Raw genomic sequence first — 22,588 nt, 5'->3', positions numbered from 1 at the left:
TCCCCAATTTGAATCCTAAAATACAGTATAGGCTTTGTCAGAGCAGTGTTTGATTTCTGTATTCACATGTATGCTCAGACACATCTTATTAGAATAAAAGGGAATGGTGAAAATCTATGGGAGACAGTTTTGAGTACTTGGGTTTCATGCTAATTAACTCTTTTTCAATCTAAGTTTTTACTAGAGAAGAGTTAAAGACATACATAATCATAAAGAAAATAGTATTCCTAATTGCCAAAAATTATCACAACAACTCTATGTGGAAATGTACAGATATATACTACATTTACATATATTTTCATATACACATAACACAACACACTGTGAATTTTTATCTAAGGAAATATAGATCTACATTAGTTTTAATGAGTAAGTAGTACTTCATAAAATAAATGAATTAAAATTTATCTTAATATCATTCTCATTGCCTAGTCCATTTGAGGAATTTTCTATTTTTACTGTCATAACTCTTCAATGGGTGGCTTGACATTTGCAGTTTTGTTTATTTGTTCTATTACTTCTTGGGTAAACATCTCTAGATATGGTTTAGTGATGTTTGTTTTCTGATTTGCAAGATTTTCCAGCCTTTGGAATCTTCCAGATCATTTAGTTGCAAAAAAAAACCCAAAAAGATAGATTAGATTCTTTTGACACTGGCACCCCACCCTGCTGGTCAATAAATCCAATTATTCCCAAATCTTAAGAATGCCAAAGAGTATTTAGCCAGGTGTGACTGAGAAATAACTCTCTAGAATCCTTTGGGATGTATACATAGCACTTTTCTCCCACAAGGAAGACAAAACAAAGACACGGCAAGAATTCAAAGAAAACTATTAACCTGCTAATTTTTTTTGTTTCAACATGCCACAGTGATTAGTATGTCGTTTGCAAATGATGATTCAAGGTATTCTGCTCAGATAACACATATTTCTCCTCTCCAAAGATGATGACTTATATGTCTTCCTGCCTGACTTTCTTTAAAGTGGCCATCTCTGGAGACAGAAAAACAATTAAACAGGAGGTTGGTTTCTGGCAGGACAGAGTGGCCTGCATGTTCACTGCTAAGTGCACTCTGTCTTTCCTCCTCACCGCCCCCCCCAATGCATTGCTCATAGGAAAAAAAATAAGAGAGTTATTCTCCTTAATCTTATGTAGTTTAATTTGGAAGCATTCCTAGCCCAACATGGAAAATAATTTAGGTCAAGTAAAAAGAGTGATGTTGACCTTGACCAAAATTCAAGTAACTACTCAAGGCTGGCTGTGTGTGAAGACAGTGCTTGGCAGCAGAGCCAACTAAGGAAGAGAGACTTCTTCACCCCTCACATCAGTGTGTGGGCCAGGGATGGTTAGATGGGTCAGGGGCTTGGGATCAACAAGTGGGCTGGTACACTCAAAAGAACACTAAATGGAACTATATGACTTTGGTTTGTGATCCATCAGTTTTGACTGTCAACTTGGAGTCCATTTCCCTCAGAAACAATAGAGTGCTCAATAGCCTGGGCTTTGGAGTCAAGCAAAGGAAGAGAGAGTACCTGCCCCCAGACTCAAGCAGCCTGGGTACTAAAACTATGTCCGCACAAAATTACAGCTCTCACCACAAAGGAAATAAGAAATTTTTCCTGGGGCCTGGGAAGATGGCTTGGTGAGTAAAGTGCTTGCTCTGTGAAAATGTAAGGACCTGAGTTCAAATCCCCAAAACCCATATAAGAAGGCAGACGCATGGTACAAGCATCTCCAATTCCAGTGTTCCTACAGAGAGATGAGAGGTAGAGACAAGAGAAATCCTGGGAATTCATGAGTTGGCAAAGTTTGCGTGCAAAGCAGGAATCAACAGAGACCCAATGCCCAAGGTTGTCATCTGGCCTGTCCTCTGTCCGCATGCACCATGAAATGTGTGCATCCACACTCATATAGAACAACATGCAGGCTGTTTCCATGAACAAGAACAAGAGTAGCTCTGGATGCACAAAACAAATATGACGTGAACCTGAAGGGATGGCTCAGTGGTTAAGAGCATGCCCTTCCAGAGGACCTGAGTTTGGTTCCCAGGGCCCACATCAGGCTCATGAACACCTGTAACTCCTCCAGCTCCAGGGGACCCAGTTCTGGCTTCTGCAGACACTCATACACACACACACACACACACACACACACACACACACACACACTTAAAAAGAAAAAGAAACTTTTAGAAACATGACAGTCATAAGGAGGAATACTTACAACGATAGACATTCTGTTCCTTTTGTCCTTGTGGTTTCATCAATGATAAGAACATTACTGATTTCACCACCCTTTTACTTAATGTTATTTATGTCTACGCTTTTAGACAGAGACGAGAAACAATGGGCAAATCTGAAGTACCCGTGTCAGAACTTTTTCAGCCTAGAGAGAAAAAGAGGAGCATCAAGTGGAGGGGGTGGCAGGGTAGTAGGAAGGAGTGGTAAGTTAAAAGCAGACACATCAGCCATGCAGGGCATGTGGAGAACAGTCATGCATCCCACATGGACTGAACGCTTCCTATCTAAAAGGCCTTGTTGTGAATCTAATATTCATTGTTCTTATTTCAAAAATCCAGAGCCTTGCCTGTATTACTTCTGCAGTTCACTTATACACAAACATGTTCGTTTGCTTTTTGAGGTAATATTTTATATACTTTTTTATATACTACATGTGTACCTAGCAAGTTTTTTATGCACACGTATACATAGTCTGCTATGAAGTCGAGGCCAGCCTTGAATTGACAATCCTCTTGCCTCTATCTTCTGAGTGAGTACTGGTATTACAGACATGCACCCCTTGGGGTGTGTGTGTGTGTGTGTGTAAGTTACATAACAATTTAAATATTCAAAGTACTTTGTATGATTATAATTGCAACATTATAGTGTTTAGAAGCACAGAAAATGCACAAAATACACATAACCCACATGAAAATGCTGTTGTGTGTGTGTCTCTCTCTCACACACACACACATACACACACATACACACACATACACACACATACACACATACACACACATACACACATACACACACACACACACACACACACATACTTGGGTTAACAAAGGGTACACAGCATTTGCTATGTGTTCTTCACTTGACAATGAACATGAGCTATCCTATAGGAGGGCATACAACCTCTCTGTAAAATTTTGTCTGCAATTCCAAAATCCATTCTAAGGACTTTGAAAATTCTAATGAAGAATGTGCATATGTAATCTTCTGTCATAACGGCTCAGAATTTTCATGAACATTTTATTTTCATTATAGTAAAATATTTGCATAAATAAATTAGCCTGAGAATTTATTATCTTCACATCAAAGAATCCCTATAAATCTGAGACCTTAATTTTTGTTGTTTTCCTTATAAGAGCATCTGGCAAGTTCCATATGCCTGCCCTAATTTCTGATATTGGCATCACACACACACACACAAAGTAAGCATCTTCAATGGCTTCACAAACTAACTGGCAAAAGCAAACTAAAGATCAGGCAACCTCACAGAATAAAAAGGTCCTTGGCCCAGCATAATACTTTTCAATTTGCAGCCATCACTTTTAGAGCACTGATTTTCCTATTACAGGAAGCATATGTGTACTTCTTGGGGAGAATTTTAGCAAGAGTAATGATGGGAGATGAGACATCAGTGACAGTGTAATGACCGAAGAGACCCAAGGAGGCAGCTGAAGGAGTCAATGTCCCACCAGGCTGGGCATGCTCATGCCACACACAGGGAGCTGGCTGAGTCCACAATGCTGATCTGGAACATAGCTGATGTCAACATGAGGCCAGCAGACAGACTTCATTGTGTGGAATATCCAAGACATGCTCAGCAAACATCAGTAAGTATTCCCCCACCCCCACCCGCCCCTCTAAAAAAAAAACCAAAACCATAACAACAACAAAAGCATTGAATTGAGTTTATGCATCATTACTTCTGGTTTGGGAGGTTTGGGGTTTGCTTTGAGATAGAGACTTACTAATCTCAAGCTCATGTGCTTTAAGCACTCAAATCATCCTCCTGCCTCAGCCTAATGGGACCACAGGTGCCCTGACATGGTGTACTGAACAATCCAAAAGTCACAGTCTTTTGGCTTGGCTTGGAATGCTAGCAGGTTGGCATTCCCATTTATGCCTAAGGTTGTTTGTTCTTTATTTTCTGCTGTGACACTGGTTTGTCGATTAGTAAATGCTCAGAAGAGGGCTGAGTGAACAAAGCAATGGAAGTTGCAAAGAGAAGTGAATGATCTGTGAACAGCCCTTCTACAAAAGTCTGAGACTCAAGACATGTAAGAATTTCAGCATTGGTGGCACATGCCTTTAGTCCCAGCACTCGGGAGGCAGAGGCAGGTTCAATCTCTGTGAGTTTGGGACCAGCCTGGTCTACAAGAGCTAGTTCCAGGATAGCCTCCAAAGCCACAGAGAAAGCCTGTCCCAAAAACTCAAATTACAAGAGCTATTAATGTTTGTCAGTTCTCCTGGTCCCTTGTTAACCTGGTAATGTCACATCAGATAAAACCGAAGACTTCATTTCATTTCTCCTGTTCTCCGATTCCCCTTATCTGAGGGAATTTTCCTGTTTTTCTCTTCCGCTGTGTCTGACCTCCACCTCTTGCATCCTAGACCTTCTCCAGGGGGCGGGGCAGACTGCCATTGCACAGAAGAGTGCTCGTGCCTGAAGATGGAGAGCCAAATGTCACAAATGAAAGCACTCAGCTGACAGATGTCAACATCAGAACTCAAACCCCCAAATTTCTTGAGTTACATGTCACACTTTTTTTTAAAAAGAGTCCATGCACAGCATTGAAATTTAATCAGCTTTCATTTGATTTTCCCCTAGTATGAAAAAATGAGTTCCTAAAGGCCAGGAAGGGATATGCTAATACCGTAGCTATCAAATGTATGTAAAATGTATGTAAAAACACAAAAATTCAAGCATAAAAATGTGGAGAGAACCTTGATTTCCTAGACTCTTTGTTAAGCAATGTCATTTAATGCTTTTGAGAGCGATGAATGCCCTCTAGTGTTTGTTGGAATAGATGTTTTAAGAACAGAAAGATAAATTGTCAGTTTAAATAACTTTTCAAAACTACTTAAAAAGTAAATACTAGCCGGGTGGTGGTGGCGCACGCCTTTAATCCCAGCACTAGGGAGGCAGAGGCAGGTGGATCTCTGTGAGTTCAAGGCCAGCCTGATCTATAGAGCCAGTTCCAGGACATCCTCTAAAACAATACAGAGAAACCCTGTCTCAAAAAAACAAACAAAAAAAAGTAAATACTGCCAAATGTGGTGGCTCACACCTATAGCCCCACTACATGGGAGGCTGAGTCAGGAAGATCAATGCACGGCAGCCTGGGCTAATGAGTCATAGGAGGGCATAGACTATAAATTGAGATCATGTCTCAAAAATAAACAAACAAATGAATAAATAACTCATAAATAATAATATCTGAATAAAATGTTTTACATATTACAATAAAAGAGAAAAGCAAGACATGCTGTCTTGCTTAAATAATAGATATGGTACTATACACAAGGTAGTAAAGATCAGAGCTGTGCCCAAGAGTTTTTTGGAGATATATATATATATATATTACATACATTTTGTCCGCTTTCTAGTTATCACCACTCTAAAGCAGCTGTGAGCACCATTCTCAAAGGAGCAATAAGCGGCGAGCTTGTCTCAAAAGTCACATTTGCATATGCCTACAAAGATCTTCTGCAGTATAAACTTCACTTCCACACCCATCTACTGTCTCTGGAGAGTGAGTACTCTCACTGGTAATGGCCCTGGTAGAGAAAGAAAACCAGAAACGGATATGATTTACCCAGGTAGGTGCCAAACTGCAGTACTCCAGTATGTCTCCCCTTATCTCTACATGACAGTAATCACTCGAAGAAGCCATGCCAAAAATAAGAAAAATAAGAAAATAACCAGTGCTCTGTCCTCCTTATGTGGCATATCCAGTGCAGGATGAAATAAGCATGTGGAAACAGTGTCCTGACTAAATCCTTCAGACCATCTCTGAAACTGAGGAAAATGAAGCCATCCAGACAAAAAGAGAATTGTCAGGTGTTTGGTACCGGTTCTCGTTCTCGCCAGGGTCCATTCGTCTCTTTTCAAGGGCTGCCCATCTTCTGTAGAACTGGTATTTTGTGAAGGATATTTCACAATCTGAGGACCAAGGGATGGACGCTACAACAACCTTGGTGAGAATTTAACTCAAGAATATAAAGCTTGGACAAGGCAAAGGGAGGGAAAAGGGTGTTCCTTACATGGTCTGAGCTGCCTGCTCCAGTGTACCCCAAGACATGTGCATTCCTAAAAGCCCTAGGCTATTACTGTCCTCTTGCTTAGATTAAGCAGGATACACTATTAAGCTACTTGATAATAATGTCATACGTATCTGATGGGGGAAGTCCTTCTGTGTATATGTTTGTCTTCTTTGTTGATAAATAAAGCACTGTTGGCCAATAGGGCAGCAAGATAGGTGGTACTAGGAGTTGAGGAGGACTCTGGGAAATGTAGTCAAGAGTAGGAGTCGCCATGTGATCCCAGGAAGAGAGGACAAGTCCTTGAAAAATATATAGGTTAGTAATTATGGGTTAATACTTAAGACAGAACTAGCCAATGAGAAGCCCTGGACATTGGCTGACAGCATTGTAACTAACAGAGTCTCTGTGTGTTATTTGGGGTTGATGCAGCCCTGGGACCAGGCTGTTGGGAAGAATGCTCATTACACGTATCACAATTGCCTAAGACAGAAAGAAAGATCAAATTTAAGTGCTATCATGTTATGTTTCAATTACAAACAAATAATTCACACAGGATATAATATCATTGAGATTATAGCCTCAAAGTATAATTTGTAGACATAAATTATTAATTTTTTAAAAAACTATGAAAAAACACCAAAAATTAGTAGAGAAAAGTATTCACTGCCATCTACAGACAAAGATATGTCTCCTTTCACTCCTTGCTTCCATGGTCAGGTGGTGTGAAACACTCTCCTACCATTGCTTTCATGTTTCCTACAGGTTCTTCATCCGATTTAGTTCATACTTACTCTATCTTAACCTTCCAAGTGGTAATTAAATAACCTAATCTTTATTATTAATAATCTATACCTTCCAGAACAAAGGGAAAGTAAGGTCAATATTTCTACCTAAATAGTTGATTCAGAATATTTGAAAGAAGTCTGAGTCAGATGTGGTGGCTCACACCGGTAAGCCCAACACCTAGAGGGTTGAAGAGGACGAGGAGGCCAAGCCAGGCTGGGCTACATAGCAAGCTGGAGGCAAATGTAGTCTGCAGAGGTTGGGGACAGGGGGTGGTGGAAATAGAATCAAGTCTCCTAGCTTATACTGAAAAAAAAATCTAATAAGGGATTAAAATACCCATTTGTTTTCTTTAGCAGATAATTTCATAAAAATAAAATCAGCAACAATAATAAAGCCTCAGCAGGCAAATGTGCTTTAGTGTGAATGTCCTTACGTGGTTTGTTTCAGTTAAGCCTTAGTACTGTGACAGGAGAGATTTGGTGTCTCAGCCAGATAAAGAAAGCTGGGCTAACGAAGGGCCCGGCCGTGGCTCACCCAGGCCTGAGGGGACTGTGTCAGAAACTCAGTCAGAACTCTCCACCCCACGCTGTGCAGGTTTCCTTTCTGTCACTCTGCACGGTGACCTGGAGCTTCATGTCCCTGGGGCCCTGTGACCCTGTGAGTATCAGAGACAAGCAGAGAGCAGAAGCTGTAAGTTACTGTGGCTTTTCTATCAAGACCATAACCACCCCCACTCACACCACCCTCCCCCACCCCCATCCCCGGGCCTCCCCCGCCCTCCCCCACCCCCATCCCCGGCCCTCCCCCGCCTTCCGCTACCCCCACCCCCACCCACCGCCCACCCCCGTCTTCCCCCTCCCACACCCTCATCCCCGGCCCTCCCCCGCCCTCCCCCACCCACCCCCACCCCCGACCCTCCCCCACCCCCCACCCCCGGCCCTCCCCTCCCACACCCTCATCCCCGGCCCTCCCCCGCCCTCCGCTACCCCCACCCCCACCCACCGCCCACCCCCGTCCTCCCCCTCCCACACCCCCACTCCCAGCCCTCCCCCGCCCTCCCCCACCCCCAACCCTCCCCCACCCACACCCACCCCCGGCCCTCCGCACCACCAGCAGTGCTCCTAGGGGAACAGTACAGTGGTGCTCATCCCATCTCAGCGATAAAGTCAGTGGACTCTGGCTCCCCAGAGGAAGCCCGCCAGCACTAAAGCTGAAGCTTAGTCAACATGATGTCTACAGAGGTGACACCCCCGGCTGTTGGATTTGCATTGACTCCAGCTCCCTGTTGTCTTGACGGCTGTGAGCAATGAGGTAGGGGCTACGTCAGAAATCCTACCTGAGGCTCTTAGATCTGGGGCCCCACTGGTACCCCAGAACGCCTGCTCTTTCAGCACCGGGCACTGACATCAAGGCAGTCCAAATGCTAGAATCTAAGTCTCGGGTCTTCGCGTCCTCGTGTTTTCATGTGACTTTCAGAAGGGATCTCGCGTTACTCTGGGGTCTTTGGGAAAAAAACAGGTACCAAAGCCGAGTTGAACGTACAAGGATTCTGTGAAGGGAAATGTCTGCATGAGAAGGAGTTGAAGGCCCAGGACAGCTGTCCTGAGTGGGCAGACAGTGTCCACCTGCACCCCTAGGGTGCGGTCTGTCTCTGCCCTCCGGTGCTACGTCCTGGGGACAGCAGCCTGGGGAGGGCGTGACCTAGCCAGGTACCAAAGGATATCAGGATTTCAGCACCCGCAAGTGGAGGACCCTACTGTCAGGTGTGATTTCCCCACCACGGACAGTGTGAACGGAAGATGTAGCAGAGAAGTTTCTAGAACTTCCCAACATTCAAAACAAGATCCTTAAAAGAAAAAAAAAAAAGATAATTCCTAAAATGAACTAAGTCCTTATGATTCGGAGACCATTATCAAACGCTTTGCTGCAGATGGGGGGGGTGGGGAGGGAGTCTGGGCAGTTCTCCTGTTTACCACCAGGTGGGGCTCTTTTGCCTTTTTAAAACTATTTTCCCTCCTTAATTTAACAGGGTTAGGCTGATAGTGTGAAAGCTCTTAAATCATCTTTTGGTTTCACATCGCATTTACAACTTTTGTAAACATTTTTCCCCAGTTGCCACAGACTGATCAAATTGCAAGGTTATTATTTTTAAGTCACCAAGACTAAACACATAATTAAATCATTAATATAAAGTCATAGATAACAATGCTTTCTCAATTAAATTCCTTAGGTTAGTATAAAAAGTGACAAGTTCCGTCAAGGAGATGCCATACGTGCATGCCCTAGCCCTTTGCTCTTGGCCTTGCTCCTGCCCAACTCTCTGCCTTTCCCTAGTTGGCCCCCACTCCTGTACGCCTACAAAAAATTGAAAAACCCATTTAATCCGCATATTCAAAAGACGCTGAAAACACGCTCCCTGGTCTCCCACTTGCTCCATAACTATTTTCTATTCATTCAAAATGCATCCGATACAGGAAACATATTAAACTAGATTTGAGGAGGGATGTGTGCGTGTGTGTGTGTGTGTGTGTGTGTGTGTGTGTGTATACATGTCTGAATGTGTGCCCCTCACCCCACCCCCAATCCCGCACAGCACTGTCTTGTGGGTCACACTGTGGCACTGAACTTGGGTCTTCATGCTTTTGAGGGATGCTCTTTTTGACTAAATTGTTCTCCGGCTCAAGTACAATCCTTTAAAAAACCTCTCAGTGCCCTTTTCCCAAGAAGGCAGCACACACAGTTAACACTGTTTACACTGCAGTCCAGGACCTTGACCAGGAGCTTGTTCTGGGTGTTCATCATCATCCCAGGGAAATTTTTAAGAAGAATTTTTTTGTAATAGAAATGCAAAAGCATAACAATCCAACCAGTGATATGGGCAGCAGACCCATGAAGGATGGGGTTACAAACCCAGCTCTTACTTTCAGTTAATATTTAATCTTTGCACATGTTATGGAATCTGACAGTTGGCCCAATGTAGGAGCTAGAAAAGTCCTTCCCAAGAAGTTACACAGGCCCTCAGACTCCGCAGAAAACAGGTGTGGAACGAAACATTAAAAACAGGGTCTATAGGAGGAACTTTGACCTCACAAAGAATGGCAGGTGAGAGAGAATGCCAAATTCTACAAAGTGAGAGTATACTTCAGCCTAACTAAAAAACAGCACTACAGGGTTAGGGTGATATCACAGTTAGCTTTCTGTTGCTGTAATAAACATCTTGGATAAAAACAACTCGAAGAGGAAAGGGTCTATTTGGGCTCCATCTGGGTAAACCAAGGCAGGATCCTGGGGGCAGGAAATGAAGCAGAACCTTTATGAACCGCAGTTTGCTGGCTTGCTTTCCAAGGCTGGCTCAGCCTGCTTTCTCATACTAGCTCCGCCCATCCACTCAGGCTGGCACCACACAGTAAGCTGGGTCCTTCCCCATCAACCAGGAACCAAGAAAATGCCCTAGAGACATGCCTACAGGCCACTCTGATGGAGGCACTTTCTCAACTGAGGTTCCTCTTTCAGAACAGTGAACATAAAAGATTGGAAGGATTTGTGAGAACCAGATTACCAAGGGTCTTTCAACAAAACTAAAAAAAAATCTTCATTTTCTCCAAGAACCATGGGGAAAATCCATAGAGCAAGTTGAACAGAGGATACGCTAACGAGCCTAAGAGTGCAACTGGTTGGAGAATCAGGAATAAGAGCAAGACAAACTGATTGGACCAGATCCATTTGGTTTTTCTTATCCATTAAAATAGAAGCATCCAGTGGTGGAGAGCTGTTAAAAGCAACTGACTGATCTTCGGAAGGGTCCGAATTCCATTCCCAGCACCTGTAGGTAGCTCACAAGCCTCTGGAACTCCATTTACTGGAGGCCTAGTGCCCTCTGCTGACCTCTTACAGGCTCTACAGGCACATGATGCACAACAACCATGCAGACACATTTAAAAAACAGTAACAGTAATCCTGAGATATAGGACCCAGGTTCGGTGCATGTGACTTCATTTCAGCAAGTTTACTACTTCGAGTCCTTTGGAAAAGTTTGGGCCTCTCATTGGTATAAGACTCTTAACACATTCTTACCCCACACCCTTTAAGTGGATTCACTTTGTAAAAAGAAAGTGATATTTCAATATGTCAGTTTCTGGAAAAGCCAACCATGAATTTATTCAATATATGTCTAGTCAGGAAATTTCAAGTGAAAAGCAAGTCTGACTTTTAGCTCATGCTTGGGCAGTTCAAGAATTCTCTGCTCTGTGGGTCCAAGAGACCTGTCTCGGTAGTTGATGGTGCATGGGGAAGGCACCCACATTTCTCAGAGCACCAAGGCACCCATTGAAGGTCTTTTCAAATTATTACAAATGCTGCTTTTAAGTGTAGGTTGAATGCAAATAATCATGACTTCCTTAAAATTAAACAATGACACATCAACACAGACCTTTGAAAGAATGGCCTCCTGGTACCTCCCTAGCAACCACTGTCCAGTCACCTCTTCTCTGGAGACATGACAATCCATGTGCTACATCACGTGAGCAATTCACATTCATTGTCTTTCAACCTGGTGTTTGTTACTAACATTTGCATTATTCAGTCGGCTTGCTTTAAGCTGTAGAGAAAGGGTTTGGTTTCCATGAATTGAAATGCTGTGGGGTTTTGTTTTTGTTGTTGCTGCTGCTCATTTTTGTTTTAGAATCCAGAATTTTTTTTTTAATTTATGGTATAAATTCAATTTGACCATATTGTTTCAGGTATGAAATAATGCTACCAAACATTAAGAACAAGGTCAAAATCTATTGAGGTGTTTCATTATGTGTACACAGGAAATCTACAAAATAAGGTGGAATAAACCATTAAATCAACTATTGTGGAAGTCTCGTGATTAATTTGAAATAAACACGATAAACTCAATAACTTCCCATGAAAACACAATTTGCCCAATCAGACTCCAATGGAGACAGGACGAGAAGAAAGAAACAGGTTTTTTTTAAGTAGGTGACAGCCCTAAACCCTATGGAAAATGCCATCAATTCACTTACACTTAGAAACACAAAACATGAGCTAGAGACATGGCATAGCTATTAAGAGTGCTCGCTGCTTTTCCAGAGGACCTGAGTTCAAGTCCCAGCCCCGGCATCAGGTGGGTCACAACGATATGTCACTCCAGCTCAAAAGAATCTGCGTCCTCCTCTATTTTCAGATGATACCTGCATACATTCGGTGCACATACACACAGAGACACACATACATATACATACACAGACACACAGATACACACACATACATATACACCCAGAGACACAGACACACAGATACACGCACATACATATACACACACAGACACACATACATGCACACACACAGATACAGATACACAGACACACATACATACATACACATGCACACACACATACATACAACCACACAGACACACACATACACACAGACATACAAAGACACAGACACACACTCATAAATGCTTTTAATTTCAAAGAAATAAGATGCAGATACCAATTTTTTCCCTTCAGATTGACAAGCATTGTTTCTGGGCTTAGCTTTTAAAAATAAAGTCAAGAAAACACTAATAAAATCCTAATTTCTGAGCACCTCTCTATACAGTAGACCAGACAGCTTACAAACATCCAGCCATTCATCTTTATGATCATTTAAGTTGTCTTTTTTGGAAACAATCTCTGTTTCCTTATAATTTTATTGTGGACTGTGTATCAAAACTATGCACAGAACCAAGTTATGGGACCACCACGATTTGATCAAGGGTAGATAGGGTAGACTTTATTTTGTACCCAAAAATCAACATTGAGTTTAAGACCTCAAATTTCTAGACCATGCAAATTAAATTAACATCTCCATTGATTCCTTTGCCTTGTTTATGACAGACATGTACAGGTAAAACCCAGTGTGAATTAATTTTGTATGATTTTTCCATCACAGACCTTATTATGCTTGTCTCTTCATACAAACACCAGTTTATTCCATGTTTATTAGATTTCCAAAATGGCTAGAGACAAACAGAATCTTCAGATCCATCACTGCCTGTCATCGGCATGTCTTAGGACCTGCCCCTCTTCCACCTCTGCTGTTGGAAGCTTCTGCTGGTCACAATTCTCTCCAGAGACTTTTAGCTTAAGTCCACGAGTGTCCTCTTCCCAGTTTTTAAACTGCCTGCCATCCTCAGCCCTATAACGCCTATGGGAACTGAGCGAAAGATTTCCTTGCACACAAAGCTCACACAGCAACACACAGGAGCCAGTGGAGATCAGCAAAATAATCAGTGCTGACTTCCGCCCAGAGAAAGCTCCCGCTTACACACTGCACTCCATCATCTCCCTAAATGTCAGCCACCCACTTCCTGTGCAGCCACCGCCTCATTTCTTTAACAGTCACCCTCATGTTTACCACTCCTGAGTGTCATTCAGCAAAGGTGAGGTGAGGCATCTCGGCAGCACATCGTCCCCACCCATGCCGCCTCCCACACAAGCTCTGAGGCTTAAGTCACTTTCCTCTGGGTGCGGCCCTGAAAACTACAGTGGGAGGTGGTTCTGCCGATTGTGAAGCAGCACGGGGTGAGCAGCTCACATGCACACCAGAATCCAAGACTGACCCAAGCACATGCACTCCTGTGCGCTGAGACTGGTTCCATCAGTCAGGAAACCAGAAGCACCTAGTGTCATTGTTGGTATGTACTTAAGGAAGGGGGCTTGCGGGTGAGTGTAGACTCTGAAATTGGATAGGAGAGGGGAACAAGAGGTGTTGAGAAGGGGAGCCGGGTGTTAAAGGGACACGGGAACACAACAGGTTAAAGGAGGCTTGTAAGAGGAAGAAGAACACAGAGGGAACTACAGAGGCAAGACAGATCTCGCTTGAAAAAAATGACACAGTGAAACTTAATTATGTGCGTGCCAATGAGAAGTCAATTAAAAAGAAGCTAGGGCGTCATCAGCAATCCTTTATGTCACTGAACTGATCCCCAGATGCTAAAAGGGGCACGACAAGCCACAGAAAGTGTTAGCACAAGGCCCTTCCACCTACGTAAGCGCTATAACCTTACACACAGAAAGGGCTTGGATCCAGACCAAATCATGTTACCTGTCTGCCCATCATCTATTTAACACCCCCATCTTTCTCTCCCGCCCCCCTCCCTCCTTTAGGATGAAAACAACGGAATACTGTTCATTAGTCTCTGAAGTGCCAATGGTCAACCAGAAAATATTAGGCTGTTTTGGACAGCAGTGAAAATAGCCCGAGACAGACAGAGTTTAGTGCATCAGAGTCAACTCCTGAGAAAAATGGGGACTCTCAGCCCTACGGGTGACTGAGGAAAGAACTCCATGCCCCACCACACCCCTCCAGTTAGGAAGATGGAAAATGAACCTTGTGATGAATGCCTTGAGAAGTGTTTCTAAAGGTTAGCACAGCAATATGTACCCAATATTAATTAGACTAGGTGTGGTGACAGGTGCGTCTGAGCTCAGCACTCGAGAGGTAGAAACGGAAAGATGGCCAGTTGGAAGCTGAAAGAAAGGGGGTTGGGGAGAAGGAAGGAGAGGGGGAGAAGGAGGGGAAGGAGGAAATGAAATATTAGTAAAACCAATGATATACATGAGGGGGAAAGTCAGAAATGCTAAACCATTATAAGCTTTCTTTGATGGTTGACATTTCTTTTCAGTTTGACGGGATCCAGATTCACCCAGGAAACATACCGTTGGCAGGTCTGTGAGGGAGTTTCCAGGTTGGCTTTAGTGAGGTAGGAAGATTTGCCTTAACTGTGAGTGACATCATTCCATGGGCTGGGGTCCCAGACTGAATACAAAGGAAAAAGTGGGCTGTGCTTCCTGGTGCAAACTGCGGTGTGATCCACTGCCTCATGCTCCTGTCACTGGACTTGCCTGACATGGTGGACTGTGTTCCCTCAACCTGAGAGACAACATAAGCCTCTGCTTCCTTAATTTTCTTTTGTCAGTTATTTTATCACAGCAACAGGAAAAGACACTTATAAAAAGACTCTGCATTACCAATATGCCTGGAAATGTCTGAAAGAAAATACAGAATATTAACAGGAGTCTTAACTGAATATACTTGCATTCGTGATATATAAATATTCCTCTGCCGTTCACATGACACAGATGCTGTGTGTCCAAAAGCCCTGTCTTCCTTATTCCTTTTCAGTTTCCTCCACACTTCCTGCCTTGACTCTTCTGCCAAGTGCCCACCACTCTGGGGTCTGTTCCACACTGTACTCAGGGGACCTCAGGCTCATAGGCAAGAACCAAAGCTCTCAGGAAAATTGACTGCACCATCTACTCATCTTTAGACTAAAAGGCCCTTATCATGGTATAATGTAAAAGGAAACAGAGAAGTGTGCTTTGTAGATGATAAAAATGGAAGAAAGTTGACCTTTGGAGGTAAAGTTCTAAAGATTAAATCAAAGTACCTCTGTGTTTTGTTTGTTTTCTTTTGTTTTGAGACAGGGTCTTTCAATGTAGCCTTGGCTGTCCCAGAACTCACCATGTAGACCAGGCTGGCCTGGAACTCATAGAGACCCGCCTGTCTCTGCATCCTTAGTGCTGGCATTAGAAGTGTGTGCCACCTTGCCTGGTCACTTCTTTAAGATCTAGACTTGCTATGTATATGTTGTCCTTGTAACAGAAGGGCACAAATGCATCCAGCATGTAGAGAGAAGTCAGCCATCAGGACCACTCCGTCCCTTCACTTTCCTTTACTGTGCTGGGGATAGAACCCAGGGCTCTACTGTATGTGCTAGGCAAGTGTTGCACCACCAAGACTGTGTCAACACCATGCTGACCCCACCCCCCTGACGATGGACAGGGCACACACAGTGGCATGGTCATGTCATGGCTATGTCACTGGTTACAGGGCTGTGTAAGGACTCAGTACACATGCGTGAGATTCTTCTTAAAAGCAAAGTTCCCTCCCTCCCTCCCTCCTTCCCTCCCTCCCTCCCTCCCTCCCTCCCTCCCTTCCTCCCTCCCTCCCTCTGTCTCTGTCTCTCTCTCTCCCTTCCTCTTTGCTCTCTCCTCTTGCTCTTCTCATACCCCCTCCCTCTTACCCTCTTCATCTCTCTCTCTTCTCCCCCTCTCGCTCTCCCCTGTAATAAACTCTATAGTTAATGTACTCTCTATGGTTCGTGTTCCATCTCTCGCACTTTCAAACTTAAACATAAGAACAACACCAACGGTACATGTTCTTCCTAAGGCACAGAACACACAGGCGGTCTCTGCAGTAATGGGGCCAGGGGCAGCTTGGACTTCAGAAGCAGCCAGCAGAGCTGGAGAAGGGCTTTGGAAGGCTCAAAGCACTCAGACTGCACCTGTTGTTGTTGCTTTGATTCAATATTGGACCCCTATTGGCAAACTCCTCTGGTAGAGAAGTCTATGTCAGACTAGTAACCACTGCCCAGCTCCCTCCTCCACCACCTCCTCTTACTTCTCTCCCCCTTCTCTCTTTCCTCTACTTCCCCTTCTAGTGTTTAAGATGAATTGTCTCTCTGCACCCCAGCCTGCCGTCAAATAATCCTCCTGCCTCCATCCCTGAGTGCTGGATTACAGGCATGCACCACCACATATAGGTTTATGAGCTTCTTTCATGTTCAGTAAGATGCTGTGGAGCCTGTCTTTAATTCCTCCTTGTTCCTGTTTGCTCTTTGATTCAGGAATCATCCATTCCTTATCTCGCTGAGGACTGGCAGCTGCAATTCTCTGCTGAATCCCTATAGCAGCCTTCATTGGAGAGAATCACCTAAGCCAATGTCTTTTCTGGATGCAAAGACCTGTCCTGCTTACTTTGGTTCAGGACAACTCTGCAAGACCATTCCTGATAAGGACACAGAATTGGCTGAATATGTGTTGAGACTGTGTTGTAGTTGAAGTGTTCCTCCGGTCCGGGTGATTCCTTCATCCCCTACACCTCCCAATAAACTTCTTATGTGGAAATCTCCATCTCAGAGGCTGCTTCTCAAGGGGCCTGACCACCTTTGCTTGGTAATTGTAAATGTGCAGTCGTAGAAAGACTATCAGTCCCGAATGTAACCTCAGAAGATGGGAATCTGTTCTACATGAGAGTCTTTCCGACCTTTGAAGGAAGGAGAATCCCAAACCTTATGGCTTAGGAAAAAGAACCAGAGAAAACATGTAAAAGCAAGGAGCCCAGGCAAGTGTTGTTTGGAGAAATTCATGCCTGCACTGCAGCTTGCCCAGCACAGATAAAGCCATTCCTGCCCACAAGCCCAACTGGGTGGGGTCTGCTCTTACCATCTGCACCCCTGAAAACACTCCATTTCCTCTTAGTACACAAAAATGGCACAAACTTTGCCCACTGAACAACTAGTTCAGAAGTCTAGTGAAATCAGGGGTTCTGCTTAGGGTCTCACAGAGCAAAGTCAAGCTTTCCCTGGGGTTAGAGTATTTAAGGGCCAGGGTGGGTAGAGGAACAGTCCTCCTCCAATCCTGTGCAGGTCGTTGGCAGAATGAAGTTGTTCTGTGGTTGTGAAACCTATGTCTCCATCCCAGGCTGGCAGTGAGCCAGCTTTCAATCTCTGCTGCTAAAGCTGCTCACATACCCTCCATGTCCCCCTCTGCCCCCCAGGCTACCACTGCTTCATGAAATTCTACTCAGGAGGATCTCTCCACCTGGGTTGGTTAACCAGCAAACACCAGGGATCCACTTATCTCTCTGCACACACACACACACACACACACACACACACACACACACACACACAGTGCTAGAATTACAGGCAGGGCTGCCTAGCTGTTTTGACATGTTTCTGAGCATCAGCTTCCTGTCCTCATGCTGGCAAGGCAAGCATTATACCAGTGTAGACCTCTCTCCCAGACCCTCAGCTCTCTCTGGCCATCGATTAGACACTCTCTGCTTTCCAGGACTCCTGCAACTATGTCTTTCTCATAGAATAGTCTCCACATCTCGTCGGCTACTGTACCATGGAACTAGCGTGCTAAGGTGGCATGCTTTCAGGCTCCGTGGATTTCGATGTGATATCTTTTTTTTTTTTTTTGTCTTTACGAGACAGGGTTTCTCTGTACTGTTTTCAAGGCTGTCGGTCCAGCCCAGCCTCGAACTCACAGAGATCCGCCTGCCTCTGCCTCCCGAGTGCTGGGATTAAAGGCATGCGCCACCATCACCCGGCTTCGGTGTGTTATCTTTGGGAGGGTATTTAGAAATCCTGCTTAGCACAACTCTTGAAAGCCTGGGAAGCTCTTTACGCTTGTCACTCCAGTCAATCTTCTCTTCCTCTGGGCCAAGCCGTTCACCTGGTGTGTGCTTTCCTTAGATGTCTGCCTTGGCCCCCTGTCACATCCAACAGATGATCTCGTTCCCCATTTCACACATGGAAGAAGCTGACTGTACTAACTCCCTGGACCTATACCAAATAGCTGCACACGAGGCGCTGAAAACAGCAGAAATCTATCTCTCCATCCTTCAGGAGACCAGAAGCCTCAAATGAAGCTGTTAAGAAGGACCGTGACCCCTGGGATCTCTAGAGGATACTTGGCTCCGCACCTAGCTTTCCGTGCTGCCAGCAATGTCTGGTGCTGCTGGCTGCTTCAGTGCAGTCACTGACTGACCCAGAGACTCCTGTTCCAGGCTTGGCCCCAGGGTGCTGTTACTGAGGAACCTTGAACACATGAGACTCTAAGTCAAAAGAGGTGAGCCTTTTCAAGGGACCTTGGAACCTTGGTCTCTTCCTCTTCCTCCTCTGCTTTCTGGTGATGAGGTGAGGAATTTGCTTCTCCAAGAGTCTGCTGTTACTCTCATCATCAGTCATTCCTAAAGGCAGTGTGCATACCTGCTCATCAGATGGGGCCGTCTGTTTTCACAGGTATTTCATGGTAGTGGCGGAAGGCTGGTTACCACATGTACAGATTCATCACTCCATATCTGCTGTCCATGTCTCTCTCTCTCTCTCTCTCTCTCTCTCTCTCTCTCTCTCTCTCTCTCTCTCTCTGTATTGTCATGTTCTCTCCATGTGTTTCTTTTTCCTGTTCTTTTATATTGATTTATATTTTATTTATATGTATCATTTTCCTGTATATGTATTATGCACAAATGTTTTCCTTGCTTGCATGTCTGTGTCCCTAGTGTGTGCCTAGTGCCAGCAGAGGTCAGAAGAGGCTACAGGATCCCCTAGAACTGGAGGTACAGATGGTTGTTAATCACCATGTGGGTGCTGGGAACCTAACCCAGGTCCTCTACAAGAAAAGCAAGAATTCCTAACTGATGAGCCACCCAGCTCCTTTTCTCTCTTCCTATAAAGCCTCCCCAGACTGAACACTCTAATTCAGTGTAATCTTATCCTTGGTATATGTCAAAGACTATTTACAAATTAGGACCCATTTGAGTAATAGGGGTTAGGAACTCCACTATGCTTGGGGTGACACGAACCAATTTATAACAGCACCAGAAGACCACCAAGAAGACCATGGCTACCAAAAAATAACTTGACTGCATTTAGAATCACCATGAAAACATGACTCTGGGTATGTGTGAGGAATGTTTCCTGGAAATTTATGAAGGGAAGACTGTCCTGGGATACCGAGACTAATAAAAAGGACAAAGCGAGGTGAGCGCTAGTATCCATGACTCTCTGCTTCCTGACTGGGAATGCAACGTGACCAGCCACCTTATGCTCCCAATGCCATGCCTTCCTCCCCAGAAAGGATTATAGCCTCCAACCATGAGCCAGAATAAACCCTTTCTTCTTTAAATCTATTTTGTCAGGTATTGTGTCATAGCAAGGAGACAAAAAACTAATACAAACTGAACAAAAATTTGCATTTGGGGCTGGAGAGATGGCTCAGAGGTTAAGAGCACTGACTGCTCTTCCAGAAGTTCTGAGTTCAATTCCCAGCAACCACATGGTGACTCACAACCATCTGTAATGAGATCTGGCACCCTCTTCTGGCATGCAGGCATGCTTGCAGGCAGAATACCATATACATAATAAATAAATAAATCTTTTAAAAAACCTCCTTTTAAAAAATTGCATTTTGAATATTTACATAAATTTGAATCATAAGTATTTTATTGCCATCAACATTCTATTTAAAACTTCACATAATTGTATTCTATGAATTCAGATCACATCATTGCATGAATGAACACTAAAACATTAATTATTGATATTTATCTCTTAAATTTTTATTATGATAAATCATACTTTGATAAGCATCACATTCTTTGTTTCCTTCCTTAGATGAAAAGACAAACACTTCGGTTTTTTGATACTTGATGAAGTACACCAGACGAGTGTGTAGTACAGGCCAAGGAAACATTGCAGGCAGGAGAGTTGAGTAGAGGTTTCTATGCATTACGGTAAAACCTCTCACCCTCTTCGAAGACCCACTTAACAGCCCGAACCAGAGAAACTCATCCAGGGGGAAAAAGCCTGCACGAAATGACTTGGTTACAGGGCAAGTGAAGCCCCATCTAATCGGGCATGTAAAATTAATCTATTATCAATTACAATTGTCTGTGTCTATGTCATCAGTGATACGACACATTTGCAAACACCTTCCAACTTCTCCATTCATTCTCTCTACCATCCTGTCTGATTCTGACTCGGATTCAGAACAGAACCTGAAGTCACTCTGGATTCATCCCCCTCCCACCCCCAGTGAACTCCCAAGGAGGATAAAAGACTCAACCACCCTTCATACTGTATTCACTCACATATAACGTTTCTTGTTAATGCAGCCCTGACTGGCCTGGCACTCCTTACATAGAGCTACCTGGCAACTGGTAACTATCCTCCTGCCTCAGCCTCCCGAGTGCAGTGAAGAAAGAAGAGCCACCAGCCCAGCTTGCATATGGTTAAAGGGTTTAAAGTCCCACCCACAGTGGCTTCTGGCTCCCCTTCCCAACTCTGTCTCAGTCTGCAGCGCAGCCACCGGGCCTGCTCATCTGTCTCGCAAGCGCCTCCTGCTCGCCTGGCTCGTTGGTGGCCTCAGGTGGCAGCCTCCTGCCCTGGGGCGGTGCCTGGACACTGGTGTCCTAGGCTGGGGCCACCTGAGGTCGGCGAACTCAGGGTGAGGCACGGAGCGCGCACTGGGCGGCAAGAGAGCGCCCCTAGAGCGCGGTGCCTGGAGCGGTGGCGGGGACCCCGGGCACAGAGAGGGGCTGCGAGGCACTTCGGCGCCACCAGAGCGCCCACCTGCAGAAACCTCGCGATTGCTCCCGCAGGCGACCCCCGGACGCACGGGCCCACGGTGCCACCTGGGCATTCGTGATCTTCATCCCGGGCCGCAGTCGAGCTGGGGACCCGCTGACACTCGCCCTCGCGGCGGCTACCCCACGGGCATGTTTCACGGGGGGAAGACCAGCATCCCCAAGCCTGCGTCCCGCAACCTGGAGGACCTGGACTCGGTGCAGCGCGTCCTGCTACACAGGTCAGTGAGGGCTCCGGGGATGCAGCCCGGCTGGGCGCAGAAACGGGATTCGGTTAGGTGCAGGGCTCCCCTCCCGGAGTCGGTACGGAGGTGCCCAGGGTCGCTGAGACTCCAGCCCCGCGCCAGTCGGCTCCCTGAGGCTCCTCCACTCTTTGAAGAAGGGAAAGGACCGTGTGAAGCAAAGCTGTCTCTCAAGGCGCTCTGCGCTTTCTGCGCGGGGCCGGGGATGGGGGTGCTGGGGGAGGGGGAGAGCTGAGAACTTTGAGTGGGATTAGAAAGAATTTCTGTTTTAACCCTCCTACGCGCCGCGAAACCTTAACTACACAACATAGGCGTTCTCCTAAGGAAGAGAACCTCAACTTCCCATCAGTTTATCCATCCCTGTCTTTTATGCGAAACCGCCTAACAAAGGTTAAAAACCCACGCTGAAGGCGTTGAGTTTATTGGTGAGAAAGGAATCCACGGAGAGCAAACTTGACTTGTAGATGAAGTGCAAGGCAGTTAACGTTGCTAACTCGGAGGGCCTGGCCTTATTGAGATACGATGGGAGGGGGGACTCACTTAGAAGTAAATGAACTTTCTCTTGACTACGTTGTGGTGAGGACGAGTAAGCCAGCTTAGTAAATATCCGCCAGGAAGGTTTTCGTGAGTTTGCTTATCTGTAAACGTTTCAAACGACCCTTTTAAGTCTTTGTACAAAACCACATGAGCTGTACAAAGTGTGAGGGAGGGGGCAGCATTAGCCCAGGGGTTTTAAAATTAGATTTCTTCGACTCGAGAGCTGTCTTCCAAAACTTGAAGTTTTCTGCACCCCACTCTCCACTCGCTGTGTTAAATGAAATACTGTCAAAAAGGAGCTGAATTCCTGAGGATGATTCCCCCTTGCGTTTGATAAAATTAAAATTCCGGATGACCCCGAGGAGTGCTCACTGTAAATTCACTCACAGCATGATTTTGGGCTAGCTGGGAGGGAAATGTGTTTTTAAACACCCAAGACACCATTGCAACAGAATGTCTTCATATTTCTCTTGTTTGAAATGTCAAGCAGAAGAAAAAAAAAACTGATTTACACTCCAGGGCCTCAAATCC

General features: G+C 44.9%; 1 protein-coding gene and 1 long non-coding RNA gene across 3 annotated transcripts in view; both read left to right on the top strand.

Moving 5' to 3' along the window:
• The first annotated feature begins 13,542 nt into the window (after window positions 1–13,542).
• On the top strand, window positions 13,543–17,032 carry LOC110340806. Of its 2 annotated transcripts, XR_002382626.2 has the most exons (4): window positions 13,543–13,752; window positions 14,225–14,481; window positions 14,743–14,820; window positions 16,747–17,032. It is a non-coding gene; the product is annotated as an uncharacterized LOC110340806 (long non-coding RNA). The 2 variants fall into 2 exon arrangements; XR_005880193.1 differs by lacking the exon at window positions 14,225–14,481.
• Window positions 17,033–21,080: 4,048 nt separating this feature from the next.
• The window catches only part of Intu (inturned planar cell polarity protein), a 73,563-nt gene continuing 72,055 nt past the window's right edge, over window positions 21,081–22,588 (top strand). The window contains exon 1 of the mRNA XM_021226899.2: window positions 21,081–21,499. Within this exon, the coding sequence (XP_021082558.1) occupies window positions 21,411–21,499 (89 nt within the window). The 5' untranslated portion in view covers window positions 21,081–21,410. The remainder of the gene's footprint in view (window positions 21,500–22,588) is intronic.

This window comes from Mesocricetus auratus, unplaced genomic scaffold, assembly GCF_017639785.1.
Source record: "Mesocricetus auratus isolate SY011 unplaced genomic scaffold, BCM_Maur_2.0 Super-Scaffold_100011, whole genome shotgun sequence".
NCBI lineage: Eukaryota > Metazoa > Chordata > Mammalia > Rodentia > Cricetidae > Mesocricetus > Mesocricetus auratus.
Note: the sequence above shows the minus strand (reverse complement) of the source record. Positions and strands in the feature narration are given on the sequence as shown.